The 13,076-nt window shown below is 41.5% G+C and overlaps 1 protein-coding gene across 1 annotated transcript in view; it reads left to right on the plus strand.

Moving 5' to 3' along the window:
- WIF1 (WNT inhibitory factor 1) overlaps positions 1–12,790 on the plus strand; it is an 88,353-nt gene extending 75,563 nt beyond the window's left edge. The window contains exons 8-10 of the mRNA XM_056130787.1: positions 2,194–2,289; positions 3,976–4,071; positions 11,936–12,790. Coding sequence (XP_055986762.1) covers positions 2,194–2,289; positions 3,976–4,071; positions 11,936–12,057 — 314 coding nt within the window. The 3' untranslated portion in view covers positions 12,058–12,790. The remainder of the gene's footprint in view (positions 1–2,193; positions 2,290–3,975; positions 4,072–11,935) is intronic.
- Positions 12,791–13,076: the final 286 nt, after the last annotated feature.

Below are 13,076 nucleotides of genomic sequence, written 5' to 3' on the forward strand. Positions count from 1 at the left end.
GTATAAAATAATAAAGCAAAACAAAAAATATAATTGATACCCTGTAATTACTCAGTCTTCAACACTTTTTGATGCTATGTTTTTTGGTTTTATTTACATTATCATGGTTCACTTACCTGCTGCTCAGTATTCAATAAACTACACAAGATATTCAGTTTTTAAATAAAATAGCTTTTGTTAGATGATTTCATTCATTATCAGCTAATACAATGTCCTGAGCATATTAAGGCTAAGTTATGATGTCAGTACATTAGATGCATTTATGCATTTTCAAGTCACAATATTTTATTTTTCAATTGGTTTATCAAGCTATAATCCTATCATAAATCAAGGAATATTTACAGTTCTATCATGTAGCACTGTAGCACTGTCCTCCCGTTGTTCATCGATTTGCTCGAGTGGGCCCAGTAACATCTCTATTGTGAGACTTGTTGTTACTGTGATTGGCATATCGAATATGACATGGATAGCTTGCCAGGCTTTGCCATGCAAGTGAGATACTCTCGGTAGCTTGCCAGGCTTTTCGAGAGGGGTGGAGGAATCAAACCTGGGTTGGCACATGCAAGGCAAACCTACTGGTGTGCTCTCGCTCCAGACTTTGAATTGGTTAATGATATAATTTACCTATATCATAATTTGTCTTAATTTATATATATTTTATTTGTATTCAAGGACATACTGAGACAAATATATAATATACATTTCTACACTAGGCTGGAAGTTTGGGTGGGATCCAGGAACGTTGTAGAGTTGACACTGATAGTGGGATAATTGTTCGAACACTGTATGTGTCAAACACTATTGTGGATAATTTTGTAAATCACAGTGTCTAAATAAAAATAATTAAATCTAAAAAAAAATTTAGCCTTGGGATGGCAAATCCTACATCGCAGAGAGAGAATGAAAAACCTCTGGAGTGCAAAAGAAGAAAGTTATGTAATTTTCACATTTTAGGTCTTTTAACTCTAAGATCCTGTGATCAAAACAAAAAACAAAACAACAACAACAAAAAACAAGCAACATCTGTTTGGCACAGAGATAAAAGAGTGATGGACTATTAGGACCTATGACAGTCCATGGGGAAAAAGGCACTAGTATGTTATCAAGTCTTTTCCCATAAATCCTTCTCAACAATCTTTTACTCCAGCCACGGCTACTATAACCTGTTTGGCACAGTCAGACAGAGCCTGGCTGTACCTCAACTGCCCAAAGCTTCTCTTGCCTTGCACCCAGAGACTCCTCCCAGTCTAAAGACAAAAGGGGGGGAAAAAAAAAGAAAGCTGATACAGCCTACATTCACAGTAATAGAACAGAAGTGCCAGGAAGCTGTTCCATGGTATGACTTCTGACTTGTGTGAGTCAGAAGTTGATGAATATTCCCTTTTCTTTCTTCCAACGTATTGAAGGTGCCACACACGTGGCGCCTCAGGCCCCAGCAGAATCTGGAACCTGGTGGCTCCTGTTGAAGTTTAACCACAGACACATTTGTGTGTTGGCTCTCCTGCCTTTCCTGTTTTACACCCTCCACCCTCCAGGTTTTGATGCACCTCCAAGAGCATTTACTTTAGTTTCTATCAGAACGGGTACCTGCTGAGCATTGTTCAGGGACTTGATCATGAAAGATGTTCATGGATAAACAGATAAGACCAGAATTAGAGCTATCTGGATGTACAGTATATACATTTATATTTTTTGAGGTTGATAAATGAATCAATGCCTTATAAATGAATGAATAATCTGTAAGTCCAGTTTTCTGGAGAATCCTAGACTTAGTCGGATATACTTTGCTTTAAGTAAAAATCACATTCAAAAGTCAGAACTCACATTAAATAACATTTAAGGGCTGTTCAGATCTTAAACTTTGGTTTGCCTTAGATATATTATGAATCTGTTTTTTTTAATAAAAATTATACATCTTTTGCTTACATTCAGTTTGCAAAATCAAAAGTAATACAAATAGCGGCACTTGGTCACCGGATTAAAAAAGATAGACATGCGACACCCTATTATGTGAAAATACTGATCTGTTGGTTCCAACGGTGAAACTTAAACAGCAGAAAATATCTAGAATAAGTGGAAATTACTACCATCTAAAAAACATTTATTCTCTCAAAGCCTTGCAGTAAATTACTTTGAAAAATGTAATTACCTCTGAGAGATTTCCCTGCTTAGTCACACTCTTTTCTTTTTCAGGTAAATGCGCCCAACCCTGTCAGAATGGTGGTAAATGCATTGGCAAAAACAAATGCAAGTGCTCCAAGGGTTACCAAGGAGACCTGTGCTCCGAGCGTAAGTAATCTTTTCACTTAACCAGAATGTGTGTCTTGCACCATAGTTCCCATGCCTGCCATGCGCTTTTGAGGCATCCCTATGATTTGTCTGCACTACGACTTGTTTACGTCCCTTATAATGAAGCACTATATGAAGCCCATTCACAGAAAAAAAAAACCACACACACAACTACAGGGAAGGACGGAAATTAAGAGGAAAAGGGGGCGGGGGCTAGGGGCTTCAAGCAGATAGGTAATGTAGAGGTGAGGTGCATGGACATATCTGAACCATAGAGTCAATAACACTGAAAACATCACACCAAATTACAACAATCAAACTTGAAAATGCGCCTGTTAAGGAGGCAAGTCTCCGTGTGGGAGGGCACCGGGATACAATGGTGGAGGGGCTTTGACACTGACTGATAGTGGATTGGGGTTGGAGCATTGTGTGACTTCAACTCTCAACTCTATTATGAACACTTTTATAAAATACAGTGCCTTAATATCATGATCATCCTGTTGTTCATTGATTGCCTCAAGCAGGCACCAGTAACGTCTACTTCGTCCTAGCCCTGAGATTTTAAAAAGTGCCATATTCAAGGCTGTTTCGTGGCTAGGAGAATGAGACCTATCATTGTTACTGGTATTTGGCATATTGAATACGACATGGGAAGTTTGCCAGACTCTGCCGTGCGGGCAGGATACTTTCGGTAGCCTGCTGGGTTCTCCAAAGTAAAAACGAGATAATAAGATGTCGCATTCGTGGCTGCGCGCTTCCAGGAGTTGGGTTTCATAGTCTCTGGGTCTTGGCCGTTGATGGGACCGCCTGGTGCTGGTAGCAGCTATTGGGTGTAACGCCTACCTACTGGAAGATGGGGGATCTAGGTGGAGAAGGCCCAGTCCCAGTAGGCTTGGAGATCTCAGGCCCGGGACCCACATGCCTGGGTTCCTTGATCGGTTCCTTCATGCATGAGGCTTGTCCAGACATGTGGAGGGTAGTCTCAGCATGGCTATGGCTGGTTCTGGAGGTCTTCGGCTGCCGGGGCTTTGCTTGGGGTGGGGAGGGAAACTCAACCCCCCTCCAAGGGGCCCCAGTGAGCACAGCCAGGCGCGTGGGCAGGAGACTCTGCCTTAATATATATGCACATATATGTGTATGTATATATGTACATATTTATATGTAGACATACATATGAAGAGGTTTTTTTTTTGGCTTTTTGGGTCACACCCAGCGATGCCCAGGGGTTACTTCTGGCTCTGCACTCTCCTGGCGGTTCTCAGGGACCACATGGCAAGCTGGGAATTGAACCCGGGTCGGCTATGTGCAAGGCAAATGCCGTACCTGCTGTGCTATCACTCCAATCCCTGAAGAGTTTTCTTAAAGAAAATAAACTTCCATTGCCAAGCAGTTTTAAAGTTCCTGAATGGTTTTGTAAAAGAAAAGTATCCAGCATAGTTTAGAATCTCTCTCAAAATTATTGGGAAAACTTTTGAAACACCAGGTTTTCCAAAAGTTTTGAACAACCATATTATAGCAGGAAACTGACTTGGAAAAAAACTGGAGAGGGGGTGAGGCCAAGACTAACACATTCTAAAGACCTTCAGGAAAGTTTGGCTCTTCACATTCTAAAGAACTTTAGCAGCTGTGTGATTCTATTAATGAAACAAAGTCTCTGAAAATGTTCTTTTTATCTCTTGATTCTAGCTGTCTGTGAGCCTGACTGTGGTGAACACGGAGTCTGCTATGAGCCCAACAAATGCCTATGTCAAGAGGGCTGGCATGGAAGACACTGCAATAAAAGTGAGTGCAAGCCAGCTGGGGAGCCCTGCTCCTCCCAACTAGTTTTTGGCTCTGGAGGCTAAAGGGCAACCCATGACTCAGCCCTGCTTTCTTTTTCAGTAAAAGCAACTATTCCATCTGCCTTTCTTCACCCTACCTATCCTTCTCTTTCTCCTTTTCCTCCTTAGTTCCTCCTTCTCCTTCTTCTTCTCCTCCTCCTCCACCTCCTCTTCCTCCTCCTCCTCCTTCTTCTCCTTCTATTTCTCTTTCTCCTGTCCTCTTTCTTCAGCTCCTCCTCCTCCTCCTCCTTCTCTTCTTCTCCTTCTCCTTCTTCCTCCTCCACTGCCTCTTCTTTTTTCTTCTCCTCTTCTCCTTTCTTCCTTTATCTCTGCCCTTCAGTCCCTTATCCTCACAACTTTCTCTACTTTGAGTCTAAGCCTTAGAGAATCAAGAGGATCATAGGTAAAAAATGTCTCATCTGTAAAATATTATCATGAATCTTTTCTAGGTTAAAGTAGTAATAAAGGTTGATTTGATGTTACAGTATATAAACAAGGAAAGATATGACAAGCTGGGGCTTTTATATCTAATGTAGACTCCATGTTTACATGATTTTATCTTTCAGAATGTATCAACAAACATTAAATATAGCGTTTTGATCTTTTAAAATCTTTATATTGGTTATGATATGCTTTAAATGAGTTATTTTTGAGGGCAAGAAAAAGCTCATGAAGCCTGGAAAAGATGTTCTAATTGGCACTTTTCAAATTTCCCGACAGCTAAAGTGGTCTCGTTATTTAGGTAATATAACCATTGGCCTGTTTCAAACACAAAATGTAACATAATATGTTTGGCCATTCGGGTTTGGGATTTACGGGGGAGGCCTCCTAAGCAATGCTCGAGATCTGGAAGCCACTCCCGTTGAAAGTTGGCCAACTGGGTCAAATGGTTCAATGCTCAGTCCAGCAGTGCTGGGGGCTACTAGGGTGGGGAGGGCATGTAGTGTCAGGGTTCAAATGCAGGCCTCAGTGCTAAAGCAGGTAAGGCATACAGCCCTGGCTGCTGAGCTAGCTCCCTAGTTTCCCCAAAGTTACAAAGATATTTATGAATGAGTTTCAGGTGGACAATGTTTTGACACCAATTCCTCACCAGTCCCCAGTTTCCCTCCCGACCCCCAGTCTGCCTCTATGGCAGGCACTTTCCCCCTCCCCCATTGTCCTGGTTTCCTTCCCTAACTTACTCCTCCCACCTCCCACCTCATCCCCTGCGCCAGTGGTAAGTTTCCTACTGAAGGCCAGTTCTGTTCTTCATTCTTATTGCCACTGGGCCTTTGATATTCTCCTATGAAATTTCTTTCTATCCACATATGAGAGAGATCATTCTGAATCCATTTCTCTCCCTCGGATTTCACTCAACATGACACTCTCCAGACCCATCCACATTGCAGCAAATTGCATGGCGTTATCTTTCATTATGACCTACGAGTATTCCATTGTATGTATGTACTATGGTTTCTTGATTCAGTCATCTGTTTGTGGGCATTTGGGTTTTTTCCATATTTTAACTATTGTATATAGTGCTGCAATGAAATAGAAGTGCAGATGTCTTTTCTGTATAGTGATTTTGGGCCCTTGGAGTATACTCCTAAGAGTAGAATTTCTGGCTCATTGGAATTTCAATTCCTAGTTTTTGAAGAATGTCCATATTGTCTTCCAAAAAGGTCGGACCAGTCAACATTCCCACCAGCAGTGAATAAGGGTCCCTTGAATCCATAAGTTACATAGAGCAAAGTAAAGGCAGAACTCTTCATGACTTTGAAGCTAGAGGCTTCTTTACATATGAAATGTCACTGACCAAGCAAGTAGAAGCAGAGATAAACAAATGAACTATCTACATTAAACTAAGAGGCTTCTGCAGCTCAAAGGATACAAAGAACAGAATACAAAGACAGCCCACAAACCGGGAAAAATTATTTGCCCACAACTCATCTGACAAAGGGTTAATATTCAAGATCTATAAAATACTTTTAGAGCTCTACAAAAGTTCTGTTTTGATGCGTATCTTCCCTGGGCTAAGCGTGACCCCAGCATCAGGTTGGGTAAGAGAATTGCACATACAGAAAGTTCTACCTGCTAGAGTCCTAGTGGGAGGGACAGTCAACTAATTAGTGTATGAAACAAGGATTGCCTTGTTGGTGCTCATTCTGCCAAGAATGGACTCACTGTCCACTTTCCTCTGTAAAGGCAGGTGTCAGTCCAAACTGTAGCCATCATATTGTGTTGCCAAAAACCAATTGGATCCAGGGGCACAAGTCTTGTATGTGCAAAGTCCCTAGTTTGATCACCAGCACCACGTGTAGCCATGGAGTTCCCCAGAACAACTGGACCCAGCATTGATTCAGCCCAGTTGACCAAGGATTGCCAGGAGTGTCGCCTGAACATGAGTTGGGAGTCCCCTCAAAAAAAAATGGACTCCAGTACAGTCAATCACTTATATGTGTTTTTAGATCAGTGGTCTTAAAGGGCAGGTCCCAAGGGCTCTAGTGAGTGAAGAAATGATCCACTCAGATGCTGAAGGAAAACAGTTTAAAAATAGTTTTGACACTTCATATTATTTTATCTATATTTATTGATTTGCTCGAGCAGGCCCAGTAACGTCTCCATTGTAGACTTTATTGTTACTGTGTTTGGCACATCAAATACATCACGGGTAGCTTGCCAGGCTCTGCCGTGCGGGCGAGATACTCTCGGTAGCTTGCCGGGCTCTCCGAGAGGGGCAGAGGAATCGAACTCGGGTCGGCCATGTTGGCTGCGTGCAAGGCAAACGCCCTACCACTGTGCTGTCGCTCCAGCCCCTTATTTATATTAAATAAAATAAATGTATTTTACTTATAAATATAAATATATTTGTATATTTATATAAGTATTTATATTTACAAAATAAATTTTATATTTACAATTACCTGTACTTATATTGTAATATATCTATAATATTTATATATTGTTTATATTTATTAATATGCATTTATATATTATCTATATGGGCTGGAGTCATAGCACAGTGGTAGGGTGTTTGCCTTGTATGTGGCCAGCCTAGGCAATGTGAGTTCGATTCCTCTGCCCCTCTTGCAGAGCGTAGCCAGCTACCGAGAGTATCTCGCCTGCACAGAAAAACCTGAAAGCTACCCATCACGTATTTATATGCCAAGCACAGTAACAACAAGTCTCACAATGGAGACGTTACTGGGCCCGCTTCAGCAAATCGATGAACAACGTGAAGACAGTGCTTAATGGACAGCCAGCCAAATTCATCGATTTGCTCGAGCTAATTTGCTAATTATTAGTCATATTATAATTTGCTAATTATTAGTCATAATATAAATGAGTAATACTAATTATATGGAGATTATATGGAGACTTATATGGAGATTTGCTTTAGATAAATTTACATAAAATTTTTATTGATGAAAAGAAGTATGATTCACTTGTGTTTTTAGATTTTATAGTTAAACGTGGGCTGTAGTGATAGCACAGCAGTTAAGGCATTTGCCTTGCACGCAGCCGACCCGGGTTCAATTTCTCTTCCCTTCTCAGAGAGCCTGGCAAGCTACCAAGTACCTCGCCTGCACGACAAAGCCTGGCAAGCTCCCTGTGATGTGTTCGATATGCCAAAAACAGTAACAACAAGTCTCACCGTTTTTTGTGAGACGTTACTGGTGCCCACTCGAGCAAATCGATGAACAACGGAAAGACAGTGCTACAGTTTATTATTTTTATTAGTGAAATACCATGAGGTACAAACATTTGTGCTTACGTTCCAGTCACAATGATCAAGTACCCATCCCTCCACCAGTGCCCCTTCCCCTGATCCCAATATCCCTCCCACTACCCCTATCCCATCCTCTCCAACCCCACCTCTATGGCAGGGCATTCCCTTTTGCTCTCTCTCTCCTTTTGGGTGTTGTAGTTTGCAATAGAGGCCCCCTGCCTGTGTGGCAGATTTCCACTTTACTCTCTCTCTATGTTGATCACATTCAATATTACGACTAAAGACCCATCATTATTGTTTGTAATTTTCCCCCCAACGATCAGACCTGCCAAAAAGACATTATTAGATCATTTGTTTTCTATTGCTGATTATAAAGAGCTTTTATAATGTCATGTGGCCACTATCTTGGCCATGCGATTTTGGATTTCTGATATTTTAGTAATAAGTCTGGAGGGATTACTGCCAAAAGCCACTGGGTTCTGAGGTTGGTTTGTGTACCTTTGGTATCATGGTCGTTCAGGAACCAGAGGAGGCATTGGTGTTCATGGGCTGCAACTCGGGGCCTTGACAGGGCGGAGAGCAGGGCCGTTTCTACCCCCCATCCCATGGGGCCCGTCATGCCCTCATCACTGCAGTGTCATACCTGGCTGTCCATTAGGCTCTGAAAGATGGTGGCTACCATGCCGCTGCCGCCAGGGGTAAAAGGCGAAGGGACAAACACCCTTCCCCTCCCGGGGTGGCATGGTGCCATAGTTTAATGCACAGTCCAGATGCATTTCTGGATTAGGCTATTTTTATATGTTCATCCTGATTTCTTTTTGGTGCAGTTTTGCAGTATCCACATGATGTTCTGATGGTGCTATATAATACATTGATATGTAGAAATATATACATTGAACTGTTTAACTTAAGGCAGGTTGACATCTGGTCTTCAGGATACACTCAGACATTGTTTTGAGTTTTTCCCCCATTCTGAATTGACAGGCTATATGGAATTGTCTGCAGGTGGACGCAGTTTAACCCCAAGTGCCGCTCTTTTAGAAAAAGCTCCTCTACTCAGGTGTTAGTGGTAGAATGATAGCCTTGTTAAGACTTGGTTTTGTTTTGGGGGGCCATACCTGACAGCTGTCAGTATGTGCTCCAGGCTCTGTGCTCAGGGATCACTCCTGGCAGGTTCAAGGGACCATATGGTGTGCTGGGGATTGAACCCAGATCAGCCCCGTGCGAGGCAATGCCCTAATTGCTGTACTATAACTCCTCCATGAGAACTTCTATTTCTCACAGGGAAACTTTCATCCTAAAAGACCTATAGGAAACTCACCATTTCTAGAGCCACTTTGGAGAAGAATAGGCCAGACCTTTTGTGCCCCCCTCAATTAGATACAATCCCTGAGGCTTTTCCTGAAATCAAATTAACTTCCAAAGGGGAATGCCCTGTCACAGAGGCAGGGTGGGATGAGGGGGGTGGGGGATGGGAGGGATACTGGGATCCGTGGTGGTGGGAAATGGGGACTGGTGGAGGGATGGGTATTTGATCATTGTATAATTGAAACCCAAGCACAAAATTTGTAAGTCTACAACTGTACCTCATGGTGTCTCACTAATAAAAATTTTTTAAAAAATTAACTTCCAAGAAATCCTGAGGTCTGTGTATGACCTGAGGTCAAACTCAGCATCCCAGGTCTTCATTTTCCAAGGGGCTCTGGGACTCCTCTCTGGAGAGTACTGAGAGTGACAGGAGCACAGGATTACCTCCTCCTGCTGAAAGAGCCTGTCATTTTTCCCAAAATAGAGAAAGTTAGGGACCCTTAAGTAGACAAGGGGAGCAATTATAATAGGTTCACCAGTCCCCACAGAACATCTCCATCTTCCCAGGAACTGAGCTGGTAAAGGCTTTTGCCATCGTGTACCTGCATCAGATCAAAAAGGTGAAACTGGTGCTTCACTGAAATACTGTGTGCCTGCAGGAGCGGCCACCCAGTCGTTCTGTACACCACTAAGGAAATCAAGCTGAAAGAATGAGTTTATTTTGACAAAAGGGAGGTGACAGGAAGCTCTGTGGCACAGAGCAGACTCCCAGTGGGGTGACACACTGGGAGGTCCCGGGCACCCGGACATCCTGTGGGGAGGAGGAGACTGCAGACAGACTCCAGCAGGGAGGTTTGGGCTTCATGGGTGGCAGGACAAGCAGAAGGGTAGGGATTTATTCCAGTGCATTGTTGGCTCATGTTTTGACCATTCTGTGAGCAACTAGCCTACATACTGACAATTCAAAGGAACTCATTGAGGAATAAAGTATTCTGTTCTCAGTAGTTATTTAGTGGCATACTCTCAGTTAAAAACCACGGGAACAAATGTAATGCCAAACCTGACTGACTAAGGCACCAAGGGATAGAGGCAGATTTTTTTTTTTCAATTCTAGGAAATCAGTAGAAATCAGGGCCTTGAGGGCCTCTAATCGTTCACAGAGGAATAAAAGTCTCAAGTTCTCCACTTAGTACTTAAAGCTGGAAATGGATGGTGCCTTTTGTGGGTGAGAGGCTTTGGGGCCATAGCCAGTGAAGCTCAGGGTCTAATCTCGGTTTATTGTTCAGGATGACTGCACCAGGGTAACTCCTGGCAGTACTCAGGGAAGTGGTGCTCTGTCCTTTGAGCTGTTTCTCCAGCTTACATGATCATCCTAAGAGAAAATCACACATCTAATTAAAAGGAGTGATTTCAAGCCATAAGTCTTTTTCTAACCTATATAATCGAACCGGCAGAGCCTGGCAAGCTCCCTGTGGCTTATTCGATATGACAAAAACAACAAAAACAAATCTCACAATGGAGACATTACTGGTGCCAGCTCGAGCAAATCAATGAACAACGGGAGGACAGTGCTACAGTGCTACAGTACTATATAACAGAAGTTCCTTGATTCTTACAGAATTCCAATTTTCTATAAATTCAGTGGTTGCTCCACATCATTTAATATCGTATTAATATCAATAACAATATCATATCAATATCAATAAAGTGGGTTATTATACTGAATTGCAACATTGAGTCACAAAACTGTCCTTGCAACATAGTGAGAAGATCAATGATTCGATCCCCTGCAAAAACGTCTCTGCATTTGAGATTTCAGTGCTAGATTCTTAGCAATTCTTGGGTAGGGAACAGCCTTCCAGTCATCCAGACGTTCATCGAAACTTTGCATAAAGAATTTGTGCAGGCCATAATATACAGTGATTCAGAGATTTAATAAAATCCAGATCTAATGGAATAAAATGGGTTTCCTTTAAGTTTTTAAATGCCATGTCTTTAAATTAGTTAATACTATTTCCATTCTGACAAGATAATTTGTCCAGCTATTATGTTCTGTTCCTGTAGGGTTTTTTTTTCCTTTTAACACATGGAAGATTTTATGCTTGGGAAGATTTTATGATAAATGCTTCTAAGCAATAATCGAGGAAAGAAATGGAATCCCCATAAGAGGGAACACTCAAATTCTATCTTCTACGGAGAATTGGGAGGAAATTTCAGAGGATTTGGAGTGGCAGAAGTAAGATTTAGGTAGATCCCAGCACTAGAATTTTCTCAAGGAACAGATAAATTACCTGAATCCCTAAGTGTATCTAGCTCAGATAAATTGACTGGTTTGCCCAAGGACAAGGAACAAATGAGAATTATTAACAAACTCAAGCCCCAAAGTATCATAATCCAAAATCAGTACTACCAGAGACAATACTCAAAAATCAAAGCAGCCGAGTACCAGACTCATCAGCATCAATGACTCTCCTCATAACAAAGGATGAACATTTGTCCTACCCCATGTATGTCTGGTGTCAAAACTCGACAGTAGACTATGCCTGGTTTTCATAAACGTTGCCAAGGAATGGTTGTACGATAACGGGTGGGGCTGAATAATTTAATCACCTGTCCTAAAATCCTTTTGAGATCTTAGGAGAGATCTTGGGCCTGTAGCATCTCGTCCTGCAGGTAGCCTTTGGTGGTCGCTGTGGCTGTGCACTCAGGGTTGCAGAGGGAAAATGGATTTCATTTGAATGGTTAATAAGTAATCTGAAGAGTCTGTTTTTGTAGTTTCTTTTCTTTTAAGCTGTGAATAATTTTGCAGGATACGGAGCCAGCCTCCTGCATGCCCTGGGGCCAGCCGGCACCCGACTCAGGCTGTACACGCCTTCAGTTAAAAAGGCCGAGGAGCGACAGGATCCACCTGAATCCAATTACGTCTGGTGAACTCCGACATCTGAAACGTTTTAAGTTACACCAAGTTCATAGCCTTTGTTAACCTTTCATGTGTTGAATGTTCAAATAATGTTCATTACAGTTAAGAATACTGGCCTGAATTTTATTAGCTTCATTATAAATCACTGGGCTGATATTTACTCTTCCTTTTAAGTTTTCTAAGTATGTCTGTAGCATGATGGTATAGATTTTCTTGTTTCAGTGCTTTGGGACAGATCTTATGTTATGTCAGTTGATCAAGTTAAAAATTTGTCTTTTCAATGTGTAGTTGGTGGATACTTTCCAAAATTACAATGGATTTGTGGTGTTGGGGCTGAGGCAACATTAATGAAGGTAAATGGAACAAAAATGCATAAGTCACAGGGATGGGAATGAAGCAGTAAATTTGCTGAAGTTACAGCATTTCAAATTTTACCATCAAGTATGAAGACGTTTGTCACATTTGAAAATTGCTCTTATTTTTAAATCTCTCAATACAGCGTATTTTGACCTTATCATGATTCCAGAGAATTCAGTAGTAAAAGAAGAAAAAGAAATAACACTGTGGTAGTGGCATTTTAACAATATAATATATTGTAAAAACAGTAAAATAAGGATTATAATGTATGAACTTTTTTGCATTGGCTGAAGCAATATAATATATTGTAAACAAAACACAGCCCTTACATAATAAACACTTTATACTGTTTGTATGTATAAAATAAAGGTGCTGCTTTCGTTTTCTGAGTGTTGTATGGTCTGTGCATGTGCTATCTTATGGAAATAAAGTTGGTTGCAATTAGTGGTGGATAAAACTTTGCAGTATTATTTGGGAAGTAAAAAAAAAAGTCATCTGCTTCATTCCTTCATTCTTTGGCCTTTTCTTAGCTCTCCCAGTTCTGCTTCTGCTCCAGCCAGAACATAGGAAACTCTATTTATATTCCCTCCCAGTTTGGGTGTCTTTTCTTTCAAGTCTTCTCTAACCCAGAAGTGTTAGAAATTCATTAAGAGTCTGGAAGTTGGCTTAGTGA

The sequence above is a fragment of the Sorex fumeus genome, unplaced genomic scaffold (assembly GCF_029834395.1).
Source record: "Sorex fumeus unplaced genomic scaffold, SorFum_2.1 ptg000081l, whole genome shotgun sequence".
Lineage (NCBI taxonomy): Eukaryota > Metazoa > Chordata > Mammalia > Eulipotyphla > Soricidae > Sorex > Sorex fumeus.